The 23,304-nt window shown below is 46.2% G+C and overlaps 1 protein-coding gene and 1 long non-coding RNA gene across 3 annotated transcripts in view; one reads left to right on the forward strand and one right to left on the reverse strand.

Annotated features, from left to right (window-relative positions):
• Positions 1-3,763, forward strand: LOC309882351. The gene is made up of 2 exons (XR_014318275.1): positions 1-290; positions 904-3,763. It is a non-coding gene; the product is annotated as an uncharacterized lncRNA (long non-coding RNA).
• The window catches only part of GNB5 (G protein subunit beta 5), a 20,646-nt gene continuing 1,045 nt past the window's right edge, over positions 3,704-23,304 (reverse strand). Inside the window, exons 3-12 of one of the 2 annotated variants that reach the window (XM_082769361.1) lie at positions 19,439-19,575; positions 18,119-18,160; positions 17,400-17,476; positions 15,809-15,941; positions 11,687-11,830; positions 8,478-8,569; positions 8,279-8,327; positions 5,634-5,730; positions 4,441-4,607; positions 3,704-4,098 (exon numbers count right to left, since the gene is read on the reverse strand). In XM_082769361.1, coding sequence (XP_082625487.1) covers positions 4,087-4,098; positions 4,441-4,607; positions 5,634-5,730; positions 8,279-8,327; positions 8,478-8,569; positions 11,687-11,830; positions 15,809-15,941; positions 17,400-17,476; positions 18,119-18,160; positions 19,439-19,575 — 950 coding nt within the window. In that variant the 3' untranslated portion in view covers positions 3,704-4,086. Of the gene's footprint in view, positions 4,099-4,440; positions 4,608-5,633; positions 5,731-8,278; positions 8,328-8,477; positions 8,570-11,686; positions 11,831-15,808; positions 15,942-17,399; positions 17,477-18,118; positions 18,161-19,438; positions 23,256-23,304 lie in introns of those variants that run through there. The other variant, XM_082769360.1, reaches the window with a different exon arrangement.

The raw sequence follows: 23,304 nt of genomic DNA on the forward strand, positions 1-23,304 counted from the left end.
GGGGAGCCGCGGGGTGCGGGCGCTGCGGGACGGGCGGTTTTGGGGCCCGGCGGTTGGGTTTGGGCAGACACGGGGGGCGCTGGGGGTTGGGATCCCGAAGGCCGGGCCCGGCGCTGCTGCTGAGGGCAGGGCCCGCAGTGCTGGTGGCTGTGCGGCACCGGGACCTGGGCTGCCGGAGCCCCCCTGCGCATCCCCGCGGCACCCGCCGAGCCGTGAGTGCTGCTCGCTGCCTGGCAGATGATCCAAGCTCATAGCCCCGGCCCCGAGATTTACAGCAGGGCCCGGAGCAGGTACGAGCACAGCCACACGCACCCTGCTTGTGCCTCCCGCAGCACAGCTCCTGCAGGTGCTGCTGCAGCTGCCCGGGCCTGGCTCGTGCCCTCGTCCTGCAGCAGCCTGGGTCACCCTCGTGGCGCACAGTGTGCTCCAGGTGCCCAGCGCACCAGCACGGGATCGCTCACCTTCACCTACCTTGAATTACAGCTGTCTTGGTTTTACGCTTTCATACAGCAATCCCTGATAAGCCCAGTTAGCAAATCTAAAAACAGATGGTTGGAATCAATCCTGTTGCAATTTCTCAGATCACTATCAAGAATTGGCCTGCTCTCTTAGAGTCGTTCCTAAAGCAAACTCGTAGTTTTACATCCCCATATTTGGCGTTTTTAGCTGGAAAAATCTAGTCTGTGTCTATGTGCTAGAGCAGTAGCTGGAATAATCATGTAACTTTTCACCAGTGCCTTACACACATGCTTTTTAACTAGAGTTTTCCTTACAATTGTTAATCCTGGAGCAGGAATTTCCTATTGCATTCCTCACGGCAGGAGAGCAAGAGGGAGAGGTTGCTATTTCTCTAGCAATATCCTCTTCCACCCTTCCTGTTTATACGACATTTTTGTTCAGCAGGATGGAGCTGTCTGACAGTGCCTCTGCCTGACCTGCAGCTTCCCTCGCACACCATACTTTTCCCTTGGCTATGGCCAGCTGGCATAGCTTTTCAGGACTGCTTCGCCTTTACCTCCTGGCTCGGGCTGAGATCATCGGAAAGGTAGGGCCGGTGCTGGGGTTCTGCGCTGTGATGGTGCTACTTCGCTTTTCCAAAAGGAAAAGGCTTTTCTGAAGCCTCCCTGGCCGACCTTAGCAAGTCAGAGACACTTTGGATATTTTAGTGCCCTGTTTCGCTGTCTTCCTTTATCTGACGGGAAGTTCAGGCCTGTCCTGGTTCACAGCTTTCACCAACAAAAAGGTGCTGAGTCCTTGCAGCCCTGCTTAGGAGACCACAGGTAGTGGTGCTGAAGTCATGCCCATGGGATTTCTCCCTGCAAGGACACAAGTACAAAATCCAGCGTCAGTCTCATCCTCACCGAAACTGGTGACAGTTTGGAAACTGATGTCATTTGGAGTAAGCTGGCTCAGCATTTTCTCCAGCTCCTCAGAGGAAAGGAAAGGAAATGAAACAATGTGCCTAAATTAAGGTGCCGCTTTTGCCAGTGTCTGAACTGAGCACTTCCACCAACAGCCCTCGTGCTGACCACAAAACCTTTAAAGCAAGGAGGACAGCTGATCCCAGCACAATTCTCCTCTACTGACAAGGCAGAAAGCTGAACTGCTGTACCTCAACATGAGCTGCGAACAGGATTTACCCAAACAGCGACAGCCTGGGCCCTCGACAGCATTTCAGTGCCCTGCTCTCACTGGCGTCGCGCTGTAACGTGAGGACAATCCCGTGCTCTCGCAAAGCACATACTTTGCATTTTCCAGTACATTCCTGGGTACGGTCATTTCTGGAAAGAAAACATCACATGTTAGCTATGAACCTTCTGAGAAGGAAAACACAACCTGAATTCTGGCCTGCTGAATACAGAAGGAGCTCAGACGGAGGCTCAAGTATTTTCAAGGGCTGCTCTCGCAGTTGTTGTGGTGGGTATTACTAGAAGGTATTCCAAAAGCACTTGTCTGGTAGATCTGGATTTCACTCTAGATTTTTGCAGAACAAATGACCTAAGAAGCTGTATGCTGCAAAAAGTAAATGCCAAAGAAACAGAAAACAACCGCTACCATTGCAAGTACCTGACTGATGTAAAAATGACAACATGTGTGTTCTCAGTATGTAAAATACAATTTATTGTATTTAGGCCATTCATAAGTATCAACACAATGTAGTATGTTTGGAACAAGTATCTTACCAATAAATACTATCTAAACATTAATATTCATCTTTTGACCAAATGTGTACAGTGTATTGACTCGATATTGCACAGTGAACTATCTATATATAACATTACAGTTTCCATAGTGCATTCAGTTTGTTACAGGGATAGCTTGCCACAAATATTCCAAAGCAACAGAGCTTACTTTTCCAAGCAAAACCAACAGAAATTTCATTAGGGATTGAAGGCTGATACAAATGTCAGTGTTCTAATTTAACTGGTTATGGATTCATGGAACCTGATGTTTTTATGAACGAGGAGACTGTTTCTGGTACAACTTTATAAATATGTATATATTTTTAAATCCTGTTTTAGAATAGAACGAGGATATTATCATCAAACTTATGTGAACAGCCAACTCCAGTGATTGCTTGTTTCATCTTGTTTCAATCTAAATATAAATCCTATCTTTGATCTTTTCGGAGATGCATCTTATCACTTGCATTTTGAAGGACAGGCTGTGCAAACCCCCAGCATTACTCCAGCACTTCTCTCCCGTCAGTATAAGCAAAGGTGACACGCTTCAGTCTCAATCGTTCTCAATGTAGGAATGCAGATATAATTTTCAAATGGTTCTATAATTAACTCTGTCTCAGCTTTACCTGAATAAATCTTCTACAGCATCAGCTCTGCATGGGGATAGTCCTGCCAGCTGCTCCCTGATGGGCTTGCACTCTGGTGAGCCCAGTATTAAATGCTGGCAGGACTGTGGCTCTCAGCACGTCTTCAACAGCTTACTGTTTTTCATTCTCAAGTCCAGCTACTGCAGAACTGTCTCGCTTCAGTATGAGAGCTGTTAGAGTAAGGACTGTACAGGTTGGCTTGTAAGGTTTGGCCTGCATTTGCTAGGACTTACACTGTTCTGATGTTGCAAAAGGATCTTTAAATGGAAATACACTGCCTTAAAGCACATTTAAGGCTACGTTACCCTGCAAAAGCGGTGTGAATGGCTCAAAATGCAAGCGAGAATCGTGATCACAGAATGACTATGACTGACTTGGAAAAGATTTGACCATCAGTATAACGGTGGTTAGAGCTTAGCGTGTAGTATCCCTCAGTGCTTAGCATGTAGCATCCTTTAAGTAAAAGAAAATTCACTCACCAAGTGATACAATTAAAAATTTCTAAGAAACTACTGGTTAAATATTACCTCATGATTATGTAAATCATGTTTATATTCCTCATATTTGCAGTTTATTATATTGTATATATCTTGATTTTTTATATTCAGATAACAGAGATGAAATACTTATTTCTACCTAAAAAGACGGTAGGAAAAAACGGGGATTGAAAGGATTCTTTTTTTGTACAAAAAATACATTTTTATGACAACAGCCAGCAACTTCACAGTAGGGCCTCTACTTACTACCGAGGTTCAGAGGTTCAGTCGTCCATAAAGTATCCATGCCATCATAAAGTGTCAGAGTTGCTTTTCTTCCCACTTTTCAACACCAGAATTCAATGCACTACTATGGAATGCTTCCCAAGTCTTATGCTACACCCTGATAAAATCAGGAATCTTTTTTTTTTTTTTTTTTTTTTGCTTTGAAAATGAACTCAAACCATGCAAATAAATACATAATGTGCACTGAAATACTCATTTCTATGATACAGATGACTTCAGAGAAAGGTCCCTTAATAATTAGCTAAACTAGTTCTAATAAAAGTAGATTCAAAACAGAATTAAAACCATTTCATTTTACTACAAGTTGATGTTTGCTACGTGTTCAAGCAGATTACATGTTCTATCTAGCTGTGTTAATCTGTGGGTTCGGTGTCACTCTTCCGTAGTGTAGTGAATATCTGATTATTAGGGGGGTATTTTTATGATGTTTTCATAGTCCAGGTCTTCATTTGGTTCTGCATACAGGATCTCACGTTAAGCCCAGATCTGCAGAAAGAAAATTGAACAATCATTTATTCAATTTGTTGACTGTTCCCTCAAATACTTCATTAAAATTTGTCAAGCAGTCAGATTAATGGCACAGATTATCAGCAGCAATGACATTTAACAAGCAAGTTCAAAATTCCCTCAACTTCAACAGTTCTTCTAGCCCTTTGTGGGGATTTTTTAATTTGAATTTTCTGTTCATGTTTTACACTGCAGGTTTTATATTATCAGTTAGTCCCTCCTAGAGTCGATTTTCCTGTAATAACCCTTCCCCCCCGATTCTTTTTTAAAAACAAGCAAACAAACCAGCAAGCACCCAAGCCAGGTGCTCCCAGTGCTTACTCGGAGAGTGTGGTCCCAGGACCCTGAGCAGAATGCCGTCCCGTCGGGAGACACCCGCAAGGTGCTGACACGATTTTCATGTCCAAACAGAATAGACACACGGGACCCTTTCAGCACATCCCAGACATTGATGGTGTAATCGTTATAACCCGCAAACAGCAGACGACCTACAAAGAAAATGAGAATTCAAAAATAAACTCTTAAGTGGGTAATGTCTTTACTCCAGCAAGGGATTTTTTCAGGACACTGAACTCCCAGTGAGCAGCAAGCCAGCTTTCCCGTACTGACATACACAGCTGCCCTCTGCATACAGTGAGCCCTGGCCACTGCTTCCCCCAGACTTATGCTCCTGTTAGGCACACCTGCTTCACTGCTGAGTTATCCTTACTAAACGCTGAACTATTTATAAAATGAGTTAGTCGAAAACATAGCTAAAGTTGAGCTAAGTTACATAGAATCTGCTTGGACTTTAGAGACAGGGGATCAGTCCAAACCACATCAGACTGAACAGCACTTCAACGGCTTATCAAGGCTAATAATACTTTGCTTAGACTTTACTCAAGGAATTGAATACAAATGGCTGAACAATTAGTAGACAATTTGGTAATTAATTTGCAGTCCCCAGTGGGACAAGCTGTGGTGCCTGTGACATGCACAGAGAGAGACATGTGCCTGTGCCCTGGGCAGAGGGCAGCTCGCCACCCGCTCGTCCCCACGCAGGCTGACCGGAGGAGCAGGGGTGGAAGGCAGCAGAGGGAAGACCCAAGCTCACGTCTCTGCATCTGCAGGGAAATATGGGAATGGCTCCATCTTTGTGATCCTTAACGTACTTTTACTGTCTATTAATCATTTATTATCCTTTTATAAACTATTTATGTAAGCGCGCTTAATATCCGAGTTACACTTCATGTTTCCTTTGAAATGTTTTTAATCATTACTGTGAAGTTCTAGCCCAGCTGTAGTTAATAGCAAAATATCTGCGCCTTCATTATAGCCAGAAAAATGCTTTTCATTGCTACAATGAAGCAATAGCCAGCTAGATAATTTAAAGAGTAATTCATTTATTTATTTTACAGAGAATTATTTTGGTATCTAGTGCTGGTTTTGAAATGCTTTATCAAATTAAACTGACAAAATTTTACGGTCTGCCACAAATCCCAACACCACAATAACCTTTGAAGTTCAGGTCTCACCACTGAGAGAGAAGTCCACACTGGATGCTCCAAAAATGATGCTCTCTTTGGAATAAATTGCTACTTCTCTGTCTGCGCGAAGGTCATATAAACGACACTAGGATTAAAACAAAAACAACATGTGCCTCGGTAAAGCCTGCAGTCAATGGCTAGCTTTCACTGAAAAAATGAGAGTTGGAAGGACTGCCTGCAGCCTAGCAGGCATCACAGGAGATGGCTGCTTGGCTTCTTTCCTTTTGTTACTTTTGCCTGCTGTAACTGGGACTTTTGCCTGCTGTAACTGTAACTGGGACTGGAGGTTAACGGGCAACACCACAAGGCAGTTTTGTATAAACTGAGCGAAGAACTTGCTTTTCCAAACCTTTTCTCTAAGCCTTCTTTCTTTCCTGCTATAAAGGGAGAAGTGGTGGTGTTCGGACCATGGACACCTACTGAAATTTCTCCTGCTCTCAGCCTACTCTCTCGGTTCCCCACTGTGGTTTCCTGTGTGTTAGGGTATCCTGCTGCTTACTGACTGCCTGTGCATGGGGGCACAGCTCCTAAGGACAACAGTTCAGCCATAACTGGAGCCTTGGAGACACAGCTTCGGTAACACTGCCCACACAGCTCGGTGCTCACGGCAGTCCCATGGCAGGGGGAGCAGCCCAAATACTGCTCCTTGCTGTAAGAAAGGAGAGCAAGCAGCCTGCTCTGTGTGTCTGAAAAAATGCATGAAAATAACTTAAGTGAAATGCTATACTTTCCTACAGATCTTTCATTTTCCTTTCTTATGGAAAATCCCCCGTCACCTCTGCAATCTTGACTTCCTGTTTTTATCTATTGCCAGCATACTTTGGCTTGATTAACGTGAAATAATGCATAGACAGACTGGACTTCGTTGCCATTCAGAATGGCAGCCTGTTAGCCCTGAAATCAAAATTTGAAACCAACTGAACTGAAAACCTTCCTTAATATGTTAAGCTTAAACAAACACTGGGCAGCTGGATTTGTTAATATTAACACTTTACTCATGAAAAAGGGCTGATATGCAAGTCTGCACATAAAGGAGAGGCTGTTTCACTGGCAGGGCCGTGGGAAGCTGCAAGGTATGTGCAGCCCAGCCTGCCAGTGCTCCACACTGATGGTTAATTCTATCAGACTGTCCCGATTGGGAGCCAGGGTCACCACAGGTGACAGCACTGCTGTGTGAGCATGCTTTTATGGCTTCCCTCCAGACAGTCAGAATTACGTGCTCCTCGAAATCCCTCAGCAGACGCATCAGGTCAAAGCACCCAGCGGCGTACCAGGCCCAACACTGCAAACCCCAGCCTCTCCACTTAAACAATGACATAGACGGAAACTGCCAAAACCTCTGCCAAAATTACAAAGGGTGGAATTTCCCATTCTCCTACTCAGGTCAGGGGCATCAGGAGTAGTTAACAGAGAAAAAAAAAAACAAAAAAAAAACAAAAATAAACGGGAGCCCAGAGCCTGTGGTACAGGGCATAAAAAGAGAGCACTCTCATTGGAATTTAATGACGGACAATTTCTCCTTTTCACTCTCTCAGCATCTCAAATGCTCACTGTACCACACCCAAATGTGCAGAGACTCGCCACAGAAGTAGAGGTATACATTTATAATAGCAGCTTGAGGGTCTCCACATCCAGTAAAGAAACAGGGAATGTTTCTATTGAGCTGAGGCAGTTTGGGAGTAGTCTCAAAACACGCTCCTAGGGCACAGTGCTTTAGAAAAGTTCATGGTCTTCACACAACTCAGTATGTTTGAATAAGCCGGAGAAATAAGGTGCCAGGCGCCTCCTGAAGGTCTGCTCTTGAGTTACACTCACTGCCAGCTCAGCTCCTACAGGGCTGTGATACAGGCAGAGAGCATCGTCCCCCTGGCGACCCACCAGCTGCAGTGAGACCCCAGCCACGCACATCAGCGGGGGCCTGAGGGCACCGGGAGGTAAGTGGCATCTTGCATGCAGCGTACTGACCAACACTACCTGTCAATACGTACAGTCAGTATGTACTCTGCTAGCAGCTTGCTCAGAAGATCCAGGAAGGGCTATTGTATCATCGAGCATGACCTGGATGCAGTGACTCATGGCAGTGAAAAGCGACAGTGACTCAGGCTGTCAGGGAGAAGAACATCCAGGGCCAACCTGGCGCTGGGCTCTCAGGACGCTCAGAGCTGCGGAGGCCGGCTGGCTGCACCTGCCCAGAGCCACACGAAGCCCACGGCACCTCCGCTGCCTGGGACGTGCACGTCTGTGCTCAGGCTCTCTTCGTGCCTTGCACTGTGCTGAGAAGCACAGGGTTTATCTGGTTCCTCCCATACTGTGACCAACAACTACACGAAGCCAAATCTCTTCCAGTAAGACAACTCATTTTGATCATGAAACTTCAAAACACAGAAAATAGAGTATTTGTACCTCATGTAGAAAACTTTGCAGAGGTGACCTACAAAGCATTACTAGATTTTTCCTATAGCACCATGTACAGTATTTAATATATATTATAATTAGCATTATTGTTTTTTCAATACTGGTGTCAAAGGCCCAGTTTAGCCACTTAGAGACTTCTGAGAATATTTTTCCTTTTAGGAAAATACTACCTGGGAAGTAACAGAACTTCCCTAAATTATGTTGCTGAATTGACATACCGTAGCATCGTCTGAACCAGAGGCAAAAGCATCTCCACTTGGGTAATATCTGTGCATGAGTTTAAAAAAAAAAAAAAAGAAAGAGAGAGAGAGAGACCAGAATACATTACATTATTATTTGGATGAGGCCAAGCTTCAAAAATAGAACCAGTGCACGGCTCAACATCGCAAATGTGTCCTCTCCCACAAACATACTGACCTGACGCTGTTGATATCTGAATCATGGGTTTCAAATGACTGGATACACTGACCAGACCGCATATCCCAAACCATGGCTTTCTTGTCACATCCCTAATGAGACAAAAGGAATTTACTACATAAGAGCAAACAATGGCATTCATCCCCTGTGTACCTGCTGCACATTCACAGGGCTCTGAACATTGCAGCTCCAACGAGGATCAGCCAGCAAAGCAGCCCCAGGACCTGCCATACTGGTACACCAGAACCCGGTGCAGCTGCAGGTTGGAGGGCTCAGCCATGGCAGTGCTGCCACGGGGTGCAGCAGGGGCAGCTGGAGGGGGGACGCTGTGCTGGCAGAGCGGGGTGGTGCGCAGGCAGGCCCGTGCTGCCCGGCACTCACAGCCCTGCTCTGCTCATGCTGCCCCTGTACCCGTGTCTGCAGTTCCCCCATGCCATGGAGCTGCATGACTGATTCACTCCCTTACCACTTTACATGCCTGATATAAAAAATTAACAACCAGCATTAAATGTTTTATGCTAAATGCTTTTCATACACCAAAACTGAAATAAATGTCTCTTGCCCATCCTCCCATCTGAGTTAACTCCTGCCATGGCTCAGCACCCACATGCTCAATGGCAGGGCTGGAATGAGGAAAGCAGCACACTTCAGCTCACTGTCAAGCTCTAACCTGCCCAAGCTGTGCTTTGAAAAGACGATTCAACTCTCAGGGCCTCCTGAGAGGAGCTCAGCACCTTGAATGCTTTGAGTGACGTGCTCAGCCCATTGAGCCTGCAACGTCCTCAGTGCAGGGACCACCTCATGCCTGCAGGACCATGAGGCTGGTCCTGCTCTCAGCTGCAGTGTCTTGCTGCTGTAACAACTGTGGCAGCAGGAAAAAGAGCACGGACTTTTATTTTAAGAGTGATGTGAGATTTTAATAAACATGACCCTACCAGGGGGAAGGCAGTAAGTAAGCAGGCTCAGCTCCGGGGAAGGCTCAGCCTCTCTGAGCAGGTCCCTGTTGCCACCATGCCGTGTGGGAAGCACAGCGCAGCCCAGGCAGCTGCTGCTCCTGCTGTGCTAGTGCATGCTGCTCATCAAACCGTTCCACACATTGTTTATTTTTAAGCAAATATAATTGCTAGTTAAATTAAACAGTCGCTTCACGATTCAAGTCTCTCTTTTTGTTTGAAACTGTCTCATGAAATGAAATCCCAGATTTTTACTAATGATGTCATTATTTAAAAGAAGCAATGTTCCTTAGTACCAGCTTGTGGTTTCTGTGTAGGGGAAACCACACAGCAGAGAGAAAATTTTGGATTCAGCACATTTCCCCCTGAAGCCCAGCCACAGCCCAAGCCCAGCCCTTCACATTGCTTCCATGTGCACCATTCTTGCTGACCTCTCTGTGTGTTTGGGGACAAGACCAATCCGACAAGCTGGTGCTTTGACTCCTTTTGAAGGTTTGAAGGATGAACCAGCAACCACCTGTGGAGAGATGCCCCCCGAGTGCTCTCCAACTCTCCCCAGGCAGCAGCGCTCCAAGGGTTCTGAGAACAAGAGCCTGGGACTCAGCCCTGTGTTCAGCTAGATTTACAAAGCAGGCTGTGATTTTTAAGTAGTTAAATGCAGCAGCTCCCAATCCAAATGCTGTTGCATTAGCACTGCTTATTTCAGCTCAAGATTACTGGACTGCATAGTACACAAGGAGTCTCTCCATGACACGGTACCGCCAGGCTGCACTGCTTTGGCTGTACCTGCAGTGACTCAGGAGAAGAGAGACCTTCACTGAAGTGGTGTTTTGCATTTGATGAGTTAACTGAGACACTGTAAACACAGACATGCCCAAGCTGCTACACTAACACAAGTATGACATGTTCTCTTAGCAGTACCATGGCTGCTTGCGATTCTTTGCCCTATAATAAGCTGAGCTGTTCCCAGGGAGAATCAATCTGTCCTTTCTGGGAAGTGAGCTCGGTGGCAGGAAAGCCCGGGAGGAGTAAACGTGCTCAGATGGAATTAGCTTTCAGTCACGCTTCAGAGCAGCTGTGCTAGCTAGCAGCAAGCAAACTGGGCCAACATGCTAGGCTTTGCTCCTGATGGGCCAGCCAACTTTGATAAAAAGAGCCATAACTGAGGAGGTCGAGGTTTATTGTGTAGGGATAGGACTGTGACTCCAAGCACAACAAGTGGAATCCCCTAACTGGTGTGCCCCTCTGGCACAAGGGCCATTTCCAGCAGCAAGCACAGGGCTTAGAAACCAGGTACCTTCAGCAAAGTTACTGGTAGCAACCTGCCTCTGGTAAGAGTTCATCTCCCAGCTCCTAACAGATCTTACCTGCAAACTTGACTTCTGATATGGAAACGACCAGCACCGCCTTGAACAGGAGCTGAGACCCTACCAGCTTATTTTTGGGCCTTGCCCGCCCTACCGTGTGACCATGGCTTGGCTGCCTGGGGACAGCAGTACCTCAGCAGCAGGACAAGATTTGGAAGATGTGCACAAAGTCCCAGATTCTGGTACTTTCCCAGAACCACTCCTGTGGCCCTGGTGAGGTTTGTGTGTTCTTCTGGGGCACGGTGGGGAGCAAGCAGCATTTGACTGACAGAGAAAAAAAAAGCCCCTGGCACCGCTGGAAAGCACGGGGGACTCAGCAACAGCTGAAGATGTGGCCACACCTCATCTCTTTGCACCAACTTGTTCGAGGGTCTAGCCAGCGCCCAAGCTACCCCCTGGTTTGTGGGGAGCGGCTGAGCAAGGCAGTGGCATGCACGTTATTCACCGCCCCGCTCCAGTGCCCCGGCACTCCCTGCCCGGCTCCAGAGGGCTGGGCACCACGAAGGAGCCAGAGGCAGGAGGCTGTCTGCTGTGCCAGGCTCCCACCCACCGGGGCTCCCACCTCCGCCCACACTAGGAGCTCGGGCTCTAACCCCAAGCCCTTCCCTTCCCGGGAGAGGTGTTTTGATCTCGGGCTGGGTTGCTTTGGTGTGGGGTGGAATCTGCGAAGTAAGCAGAACTGCAGTCAAACTGGCGGGGTGGGTTTGACCCCACAGACAGAGGTTTAATTTGCTCCAGCTTGGGAAATGTGCTTGCAGTGAGATGGTTGCACTGGGGCTCCCACTACATATTCCAACACTTCCTCAGTAAGATCCTGAGCCTCCTGCTTTGCTGCTTTTTCCCTCCCATTTTCCTTAATTTTAAATTATGATAGAAAGTTTCTGCTTACCCCTGAGACAAATGTATTTCCAGTTTCAGAAGGGGCCAGGTCCAGGCACAGGACGTCAGCTCCGTGACCATGGAAACTCTGCAGAAGCTGCCCGCTCTCAACATCCCATAGAGCACAAGTCCCATCTCCACTTGCTGTTAAAATCTATGGGACATGGCAAGAAAAGTCACAACACAAAAATCAGCAGATGGTCACAGAGATGATTACAATGAAACCACTGTCATCCTATACATACACCAAGGACAGCTTTAATTTCATGGGATATTATACAATAAATCAAAGTCATAAAAGCAATGCCATTCTAAGCAGAGTTTGTGGTTTCTATTTTTTAAGCAAAGAAGTGAGAGTGGAGAGGAAAGGCACATAGACACAGCTATACCTACACAGTGTTGCAGTAATGGTCAGTTTGGTGCAGAAGGGTTTAAAAATGGATGCCACCAGGGCTCTGCTGGTATTTCCAAATCCTCCAAAAAGGAGGTAGAACGTGACTGGTATTCCTGTCTGCTCCTGTATTTCACCCTATCCACATTTAGGCTGCTGGAATTCAAACTGTGCAAAGAACTGTTGGAGTTAAGTACACCTGTTTTAGTATACCTGTAATACTTGTTTAACTCCTTATGGGTTTGTTTTGTTTTGTTTTGTTTTTTCCCTGCTTCAAATAGCCAGGTTAAGCCCAATGAGTTGGGTTTAAGACATGGATTTTTTGAAAGGGCAGTGAGCCTGTCTAGACAGTTTTTTGACAAGTTCATCACGTCTCACTTTTCCAAAACCACTTATGTGGAAAATGACTTGAACATATACTGACCAAACATATCTCGTAGCTTCTCTCATCTGCCACAGCATTTGTAGGAAGCACATGTGATGGGTGCTTGTGATTGTGGCTAAATCCCGACGATGTTCAATTGTTCAGAATTTCCCCTTGGCACCCAAAGCTGTTATGCAATCACAAATTTTCTAGGTTGAATGGGTCCCTGTACACAGGCGTGGGAGAGACAAGGGTGACCAGAGAACAACGCAGGATATTCTGTTTCTGTAACCATACAAAGTCTTCGGCACAGATTATTCCCATGTTCAGTGGGGAAATGTAGGGGAATGCCAGTGGGTGGTTGGAAATTAAAAAGAAAATACTCTTCAAGAAGAAAGCGATCACAAAATCATGAAACCATTCTCAGAGTTGCATAAAAGATGAACACTGATCGTGCTTGACAGATGCTCCAAAAAACTCCTCGCAGAAACAGAGGTCTGCACAGCTGCAGAACAGCCCGTTCTGAACCCTGCCACAGAACACATGAATATTCTGAGATAATAATAGCTGAAGAAGGTCCTGAATTTTCTTTCTGATCTGCTTTTGAGCCTGTATCAATGAGTTTCTCTATTCTATTTGTACTTGAATAGAGGAGTGAAAGTACTGCGGATGAGGAAATGAAGCCTTCCAGCCCTGAGGATTTGCTCTTGTAATAGTATGGAAGAAAGGCGAAGGGAACAGGAGCAGCTAAAGGTGTAAGGGAAAGGTCTGTTGACAGCCCGGGGCTCCAGCTAATGCTTACAGCAAAATGTAATGGGCTCAAGTTCAGGGTATAGCTAGCTATAGAACAAACCAACAAACACATAAGGGAATTAAAAACCTTTGCTTTTAGACTCTGGCCCCATGAGGGGGTCTGGCAGCACTGGACAGGAATCCTCACCCAAAACCAAGAGGTGGTGCTTGCAAATGGCAGGGGACAGTGGGGACACGGCCCCGGCTCACCACAAGCGCAGGTACCAGGGCTAGGAGCAGCAGTGAGGGCCTGCTCTCACCTCTGTCGCCTCCATGGGCCACGTCCTGCTTCTCAGCTCTGCCACACCGGGAGTACGGCTGCCGGCCCCATGCACAACACTTGAGATCCCAATTAGCTGCTGCTATTAATACACATGGAGCATCGTCATGTGGGGAGTGTAATCGCACTGCAGAGCTGTGGATACCTAATTTAGGAAGCGAGGCTCCTCAGGCTCTCCGTGTAACTGAGGGGGGGTGGGGGCTCTCCCTGGCAAGACATTGTGGGGCCACGGATAACTTCTGCAGGTTGCCCAGCCTGGCAGCTCAGTGCTCGCCTTGGACTGGGATGGAGACATGGCGAGGAACACTGATGGGAACCCCGTCTTTCAGCACCTGTGCAGCCTGAGATTGGCTTTAATCAATGACCAAATAGCCCCAAATCCCCTCTCTCACTGGATGCCCCCAGACACACCAGGTCCTAAACTCTTTTTATGCCATTCATTGGGAAAACTGAGCTTTAGCTCAAGAGGGCAGCCAAAGCAGAGCAGCAGCACCTGCAGCACTAGCACTGGGTGCTGGGTGTCGTGGGGGCTCTGGGCTTGGGGAGGTTTCTGCCGTGCCCTAAAGCTGCTCCAGGACAGGTGATGCAGCCAGGAGAGCAGAGCTGCTCAGCACACACTGGGCAGGGCTGGGAAAGCCCCTGCAGCGTGCCTGCTGCACAGCGCACCCTCAGAGTTACAGAATAATTTTAATTCTTATGCCATTATCTTAAAGGAGAAAAGAAAAGAGAGCTGGGATTCCATAGGTTGCCCTACATAACAGTGTTGTAACAGAAGCTTAACCAACCTACTTGCTTGCATTTGTTTAAATAATGATACATAGTGCTATAAATGATCACTTAAAAACATAAGCCTATCAATCACAAGAAAATTTCCTTTCAAAGTCTTCAGAAAAGTCTCTGAATATATAGTATGAATATAAGGTATGAACATAAAGCATCTTAATCCCCTGTGGTAGTATCTAACAGTAACACACTACGTTCAATAGCAATGTAGTTTGCTGTACTTGATACGGAGAAAAAAGGACCCAACTTTGCCTTCTATTTTTACTACAAAAAATACATAACTGTTTTTTCCTTTTATAGGATTTACATCATGATGCATGTAGGTATGGACAAGAAAATGGAATACTGGTTTTGTATCTCAACAAAACCATTCCACTTAATTTAGGCTCTGCTCTAATTATGCAAGGCTCCTGCACAGTAAGGTCAGGGCTCAGCACGCCTGAGCCTGGGTACGTCCATCGCTTGTTTCCATGGCAATAGACTTGAATTAGCACCTCAGAGTCATTAGAGAAACCACAGAATGGCAAATAACAACATACTTGGGGGCATCTCATGTCTTGAAATAGAAGCAATCAGAGCTGGTATTTGCTCCAGAAGAGCTCCAAATACCTGAAAGAAGGGAATGAGGTATTCCCTTTCCAGCAGCTCTGCTGACACAGAGTGCAATGAAAATGCTCCCTTCTGCCATTTATGTTGCTGCAGAGCTGCACTGTGCTACACTTCAATTAAATTTGAAAAGCAGAGAGGACAAGTGGATTATCCTGGCTCCTCTCATCATCTTTCATATTCCTAGAGAAATGGATGAGATACTCACTACAGAGGAAGACTGGCCTGGCCTCAGATGATCTGCATTTTGTTCATGGCTTTGCCATCAGCTCCCACTGTGACCTTAAGAAATCACTGGCCCTCTGTGCTCCAGCCCCAAAGCTGTGAGACAGGGTTAGCACCACTCCTCTCCCTTGAGAGAACACACTGTGGCATGTATGGAAAAGGCTCACCCTGTGGGGCCATCCTCAAGTTCAAATATGTCACTTGGTGGGAATAAAAATGCTAAGAATTAAAGTAAAACTGGCTAGATATCCATCACAAAGCAGGTAAACAACACACACTCCAGCAGCTGACGTAGCACACACCCAACCTAGTCCTACCCAGACTGTATTAAAAAACAAAACAAAACAAAACAATTTATATTAGTTGGAGCTCCTAAAAGCACAAGCCAGCACAGACCCAGTGAGCAGAGAACATCCAGGGTACCAGCAAGCTCCCTCTACAAAAGGGACAGGTCTTTGCGGGGCGCAAGCATGACAGCCTGGACATGGGCTGTTGCAGGCATTTCCTTGCAGAAGCTTTTGCAGCATGTTCATTGCCCCAGCAAGAGTTTTCCAGCAGCCCCTGCATGAGGCAGGACCCGGTCCTGAGTGCTGAAATGCCCCTGAAGCAAGGAAGACTGCCTGCATTGATACGAGTGCAGCTCGTGTTAGGCTTTGCGGGACAGCGAGCAGCGGGGAGGGGATGCATTTACCTGCATGTCTGAGTTAGTGAAGCTGCAGGCAGACAGGTAGTTTGTATGCATTGCAACTGATTTCTTCTTTGCAGCCATATTTTCATTTTTGTCAAATGTCAGAGGGTACACAGAACACTTGTTGTCCAGGCCACTAAAGGGTAATAATAGCAATAACAGAGAGAGAACTGGTTAAAACCGCAACGACAAAAGGCGAGTGGTGATAAGAAGGAAACCACCTGTCAGTGCTGCGCTGCCAAATTCTCACAAGTACCGGCTTCCCTGTATTGTGCTGTCCAGGATCTCCACACACAGGGAAGCCCCAGCTGCCTCACCAGGCTGGCTACGTTACAGCACTTGAACAGCTGAGGCTCAGCATTTTTTACCCTCATCTGGTTTATAAATGGCACTGAATGAAATCTCACGAAAGTATAAACTGGACGGTGACATTGTCACCTCAGGGTTAATTTTTTGAACACAAACTGCCCTTTTTCTGCTGACATCTGTCATTGTGAGTGTTCATATTCAAAACACCGTTATTTATATACCTTACCTCCTGTGGAAGATATAGTATAGCAAACAGCGGATGTGAAGACAGGTCTTTTAGAAAAGTTTTGGAAAAAGGCAACAGAAATAGTCCTCTGTAGCTGGTGTGTCCCTCCTGGACAGTTACACTAGCCAAGATGTGTCTCCCTGGCCAGATGTGCCCACCCTGACCCTTTCTAAAGCTGTGGTAGATCGGCCATGCCCTGGTCCCACATTCCTGGCACTCCGCCAGCTGCTGTTTTTGTGCCCTGTATTAAGAGCACAGCATTAATCAACAGTATAACAGAAATAGAAAACTAGGTAGTGCAATGAATATATGCACTCCCTGTCTCTCTTACAAGAGATTTCTTGCCCCTTTTCGAGTTACAGGAAAAACATACAATTTCCAGACTCCTCCTCTGCACACATTTACGGAGTCTGTGTCTTCTTTCCACATTTGCAGACTGCACAGTAAAGTCTCCCTTTGTTTCCTTCTCTTGCCCCAAGCTTGTTTTGTCTGTCTGATCCACCCAGTCCATTTTTAAGAGATCTTTTGCCAACTCCTAATCTCTTTGTTTTCTCCCCTGCAAAAACTCATTTTTTTCAAACCTGAGCCCTCAGAAAAAAAATGGAGATTATCAAGGATGGGGTTACTTCCCTCCACTCTATCCTGGCAAGATCTACTCATGTGCTGGTAACCCTTAAAGACTAACCTTCTTCTCTACCTTTTAGAAGAAAGAGAGTAAAGTAAGCAGAGGGTTAAAAACTCTCTCCCTTAGAAGATATATCCAATATACACAACCAAACTGGAGCAGAGAACATGCATGCATGCAGAATTCCTAACCCATGATATAAATGCTGAAAGAGGATTATTTACCATGCTTATACAACAGATGTTATTGCACTGAAGTCAGTGGTGATAAAATGTATGAGCCATTATGGGACTAGGATCAGAGGCACTGAATGTAATCCTCCCATCCACGATCTCGACATGCAAGCTTCTAACTGTCAGCATCCACGAAGGCACCAGGAGAGCACTGCAAACCAAGCCTCTCTGCGTAAACAGCTGAGGAAACTGGGAACTTACCCACAAGCAATGGCACATCCAGACGGGGCGTAGGCACATGCCATCACCCAGGTACACGGCATCGTCACTGCGTGTTCCTGAAACACAGCATCTCTTCAAAACTCAGACACCGCCATTCCTCTAACCCAGCAGAGCAGCAGGTGGGCAGCTACTCCGTCCCTGACACTTCCCACCTTATTCACGAGCCCAGAGCATGTTTTATTTATTTATTTATTTATTTATTTTACTTGGTGCTGTAAAAGGTCCCCAGTGTGGCACGTGCAGGTGTACAAGCTCTTTTTTCTCAACTGTGTGGAGCAGGATGAGAAAGGCAGCCTTGTCCAGGCTTGGAGAAGCAGCATGTGTGTTCAGCGTGAACACCATATCCGGAGGATCCCCAGTGCTCACACATGGCACCCATGGCACCTTGCACAGCTGTTACCGAGGGAGGACCTCCATTCTCTGGCCTGGCTTTGCTCCCAGCACAGGGGGCATCACACCACGGGATCGATATGCCCTGGAGACCACGATGAATACCAGTGCCCCAATGGGGACTTTGCTCAGAGCCAGGTCAAGAGAGATGGTTTGTCCTGGGCTATTTGCTTTGAGGTGCTGCTGGAGGTATGCAGGATATTCCATCATCCTCCTGCTGCCTCCTGTAAGTCCTCCAGCCGTCCAGCTTATCCCACTGTTGTTTGCCCTACACACAAAAATCTGACCTTTGCTGAAGTTTCACCTACCTTGTTGGTAGTGAAGGAATCCCACACAATCACCTTCCCATCCTAAATGAAAGTACACAAACAGAGAGAGAGCTGTTAGCTTACTTCCCAGATGTAGAGAAAACTCTGCTGATCATTTCTATTCCCTGATTTGTTGTCTCATGCAATTTTTGTCTCCATTTTAGCAACATTACAATGACTGCAGTGAGGCACCAAGGAGACACTTCTCCATAGTGCTAGTTATTTCTTCCAACAGAAGAATAGCATATTGCCTTCTAACTGAGTTGACTGATGCTGGATTAAAAGACTGATTTTTTTTTTTTTAAAGGGTTTTCCCTAGTGTGTTTGTGAGAACTTCTTTTACCTACAGCACACACCACAAAAAGGACCCTCTTATGAAACCATTACTATTGAACCCTCTCTTGCCTCCTTTCAGCCACGGCATTCTCTTCATTACAGTTCTTCAAAAAATAGAGAAATGCAAAAATGCATTACAGCTTCACTGTTTAGCTTTCTACCTACATACTGGCATTTTAACCACTTTAAAAATGTCACATTCATTATTTACACTTTGATCTCTTTGCTGGAATCACCATGAATGGTTAAAAAGCCCCTCACAGTAACTGAAGGTGGCCTGCAATGCAGATTGCCTATTTTTATCCCTCTAGTGAGACCCCTGACAGATTTCATATAAGTCAATGAACAGCTGTGAGATGCAGCAAGCTCACCCACTGCTATACTGGGCTCACGATGGACCAGGGAATCTAGAAGGTAATTATATTATTACCTCCTCCAGCTCACGAAACTGCTCGAGCAGGTGTTCGGACTGTTTCTCAAAATGCCCAAGTAAATGCAGTAGTTTTAGCAGGAGGTGTGAGGTTTTCAAGGTCGCACCAATCATACAGACTGCAGAAGAAATTTTTGTGCAAAGAAATCTCTAGAAGAATCAACACTTCTTCCCTTCCCTTCTCCCAACTATTTTCTCTTAACGCTTAAACTGAAATCATTACTGAATATTGAATCTGTAAAGACCAAGGCAATAAAGTGTCCAACGGGTTCAGATGACTTTTATTTTCTTTTGTAGTAGGGAATACAGGGAAAACCTGTATATGACCACAAAAGGAAATATTTTTGATATTAGCTATGACACATGTAGTGATGCTCAGAAACTTGGATTTGTGCTCTCTGAACAAATATGTTGCCAATTAATTGCTTTAGGGGCGTCTTGAAAGCATTTACACTATACAAAGGTGTCACCTGAAAAGAGTACTATGTAGTACAGCCAGAAGATTTGTATTAGCACTCAACAGTATTTCTGAAAACATCTGCCCAACGGCATACCTGGGAAGAGCTCACAATTCTTCTTTTGTCTTTGCACCAGTCCATACAGAGAACTTTATTTCCATGGCCCTTCAGCGTCCTCCTGGTCTTCATCACAAACTGGCCCAGTGCCTCCACACGCTCTGCCACCTGGTGAACTGCAAACAGCTGATGGTTAGAGAACCTTGCACTGAAGCTCTGCCACTGAAAGCTTTTACGTTCGTGAGTAATGTCACTTGTAGGGATTAATCCAAGAAACATGAGTCTATGGTGCAGGCCAACAAAGTCTGCTTCAGGGTTGGCAGGTGGTAAAACCAAGGTGGGCGGTGTATGAATATATCCACAGATAAAGATAGGTATGAATTCACTCAGGGCTTGAATTCCAGGGCAGTAGCAGCTGAAGCTCTTGCACATTATCACAGCCAAATATAACTGGAAAATCAATTACTCACCCCCCTTCCTCCCTCTTATTGGGAAATCCTCAATCTGACTGAGGCTTGAAAGCGTGGACAGCCTCCAGCCTAACACATAGCCTGAGGTACTCAGCAGAAGTGAAGATCACTGCTGGGTCTTGGAGGAACAAATCATACAAAAAGCGGGGATAACCATCAAATCTCTGACGTTTTCACAGTAAAACGCTTGTTCTGGATGTGAGACTCCCAGCTGCAGTCAGCCCTCAAGCACTGCAGTGAAGGTGCAGCGTGATACGGGCACCAGCCACTGGCACCGGAGGCTTCTCTGCCCTTCTGGTGGCCAAGGGGGCCCCAAGGGCCTGGCCACCGCTCTGAGTGAAACTTGGGAAACTCAACACTTGCTGTAAGTGCGCTAGCCAACTTCTCAACTGCATCTACAGACCTCAAAGACTCCTGGGTGGATCAGCTTTTTCTTTTATGGGAGGGAGAATCAGACAGGGCAGACAACTTTCCTGAGTAGCATCCTCAGGGGAAGAAGTCAGTTCTTCCATACCTCATTTAACAGCAGCGCTTTCTGCTGATATTCTTAAAAACCCAGCAGATTTGCATTTCCAATTGTGCAAACTCACTTTGATGTAAAAATCCAACCCACCGCAGCTCATGCAACTAAGAGCTGTCTCACATAACCCTGACACCTCATGCTGGGGTCATCTGCACAAGTCTGGGAGAAAGCATCATCTGCAAAAACCTATTTGCTCTGCTCCAAAGTTGTTCCTCCGGGGTGGGCTAAGCAGGGGCACGATGCATCTTGGCGCCCTGCAGAAGTCCTGACATACCTCACACGGAGCATCAGGGAGGGTGGGAGTTGCTTCAAGTCCCACAGCAGAGCAGGGGTTCTGGCACCAGAACTGAAAAATGATTCAGCCCTGAGAAAAGCTAATAGGATCCAGCACTATTCTGTGTTGTTTGTTTGTCCATACTGAAACCTAGCGTAGTTGCTGCTGGCTAAGGGGGCAATGACTTCACACCTTTTGAAATAAATGCAGAAGCTCACACACTTTAATGAGCTGGCAGAAGAAATCCTAAGCTTTTTCAGTGCTGTGATGGCAGCTGAGCTTCATGCTCCATGTGGCAGGTGACTGCTTGAGAGCAACACTGATGCTTTACCTTTGGTCACTTTTCTAGAGATGCTGCAAGAAAGGCTGCAGGCCTGGAAGGGCAGTGAGAGAGCAGACATCCTTAACTTTGAGATCATTCCCTGGCACAGGGTCAGGGGAGCAATTTCGGCCTAAGGCAGGGACTGACTCCTAGTGGTTTAGTTTTTCAAGAGCTGTCTTTCAAAACCACTAGCCCTGCAGGCTGTGCCAGAATAACGTTCTCACCTGGAATCTCTGCATGCCCAGCGTCACCCACCCAGGGGTCGAGTACTGTCCGCTGCTCCTGCCAACCTGTCCACACCGTCTCTAACGGGAGGCCACAAACAAGTTTCTGAGAAAGCACCCTGTAAGCTTCCTGAGGAAAAGATGTGATTTTCCCCTGCTGATACCCACTAAAACCTGCTCAACGATCCAATCAGATGAGATGAAAACATACAACAGGAGGTTATTATGGCAGCTGGAAAGACGCTTGTGTCCAGAACATATCTGACAAACAAATGTTTCACAGACAATAGGCAAAGTGTTTCCATTATGTCAACGTGTCTGATTCTGTGGAATTGTCTAGTTTAGCTTTTAGATTCTCTGAGGATGCTTATCTCCAACCGCAGCCATCATAGCCCTCCAACCGCCTAGCAGGTTTTAGAGTCAGATAACTATTTTGAAGCATTCTCCGATATTGTTTCAAGGTAGTTGAAAGTTATGCACTCAGGCATAGGCAGATCAGCTAAAGCCAGGAAGTAGCTCGAGTGGTTTTATGAAAGTCCAGATAAAGCATACTGTTTTATAAAACATATGATTTGGCCTGAACAGGAATGGTGGATTTAATGCAGAGACTATCAGGACTTTGATCTTTTCTGTGCTGTAGTCAATTGGTCCTAATGGTATCTTCTGGCCTTAAAAATCTATGGATCACGTGAGCAGGACAAACTGTTTTATCTATACCTAAAGTTTTAAGTGATAAAATTGAATCCTTACAACTGTAATACTGTGAATCAAATGGATGTTTGGTATTTCCTCTTTCTATCCACATTTTGGAGAGCTGCTGTTCAAAACCAGCTGAACAAATAAGGGCAATAATCGTTCAGCCCACTGTTTGTTTTGGGAACCATAGAAGGAAGGTCATGATCAGAGAAAAAAATATGAAAGATGCAATTTTAGATTAGAAAAAACAGAAGAGATACTTTATTCTGAAACTTATAACCCTCGCAGAAATAGCTCTTGGGGATAATTTAAGCACAAAAAAACCTCTGATATGGAGTTGATGATATAAAGTATCATGAGGGAGCAGTGTCCTGTAGGAGCATAAACCTTTTATCTTGGAAATCCTGCCATGGCTAAGCAAAAACTGCCTTCCTGCAGGAGTTTACAGATTTTACATATAAGAAAAGAGATAAATATCCTATGACTAGTGATGTACCCATTTACATATCACTCCAGTCATAAATAAAATTGCTTTCCTGTGCAAAAACAGATTTATGCACATGCTTAAAAGATATGCTTATGGGGTCTGCCCCACCACTTCTGATACAGAAATTACACTGCATGAATTTGATGATTCACTGCAATGTTCCTGTAATGAGGCCATCTCCATCTGTCTAATGATTCCTGCTAGCGGGACAGACGTAATTTATGATTACCTAATTTAGATCAGAAAATGCTCTATTTACTCCGGAGGAAAAAAATAAAACTTTTAACTCTCCCACACCTGAAATTTCACAATGCCTGCCAGTCCCTCAGCCTGACACTGCCACCAGCACCTCCAGCACTGGCACAGACTCACGCTCCTCTCCGACACCCAGAGCATCACCTGGTGATCCTTGGGGGTCCCCTGCCAGCTCAGGTATTGGATGTATGTGTGTGTGTGTATGTGACAGGAATTTTAATTAAATGAGCGATATGACTTCAGTCATACGCAATATACTAATATAATACAGTAATTTAGACGTTTTTCCCCAAAAAAGAACCGCACTATATGTTATTTACATAAAAACGTAACAAAACAAATAGCACCTCTGCACATCCGGACGGGCAGTTCAGGAACCACCACACCAAGGTGAGCGCCTGTCCCCTGCCGGGGGGCAGCGGCAGGGCTGCAGGGGGCAGGGCTGCAGGGGGCGCCCCTCAGGTGGCTCCCCGGGGGCCGGGGCTCCTTTTCGAGCCCCCTTCAGCCGGGGACACCCCGGCCTCGCTGCCTCGGGCACAGCTCCCGCCCGGCCGCCTTTAGGCTGGCTTTGCGCCTGCGAGGCGCGCTGCGGCACGCTGCGAGCCGGCCCCGGCCCGGCCGGGACGTGGATGCCGCGGCCCCCTGCTTCCCCTC

The sequence above is a fragment of the Aythya marila genome (assembly GCF_965140915.1).
Source record: "Aythya marila genome assembly, chromosome: 11".
NCBI lineage: Eukaryota > Metazoa > Chordata > Aves > Anseriformes > Anatidae > Aythya > Aythya marila.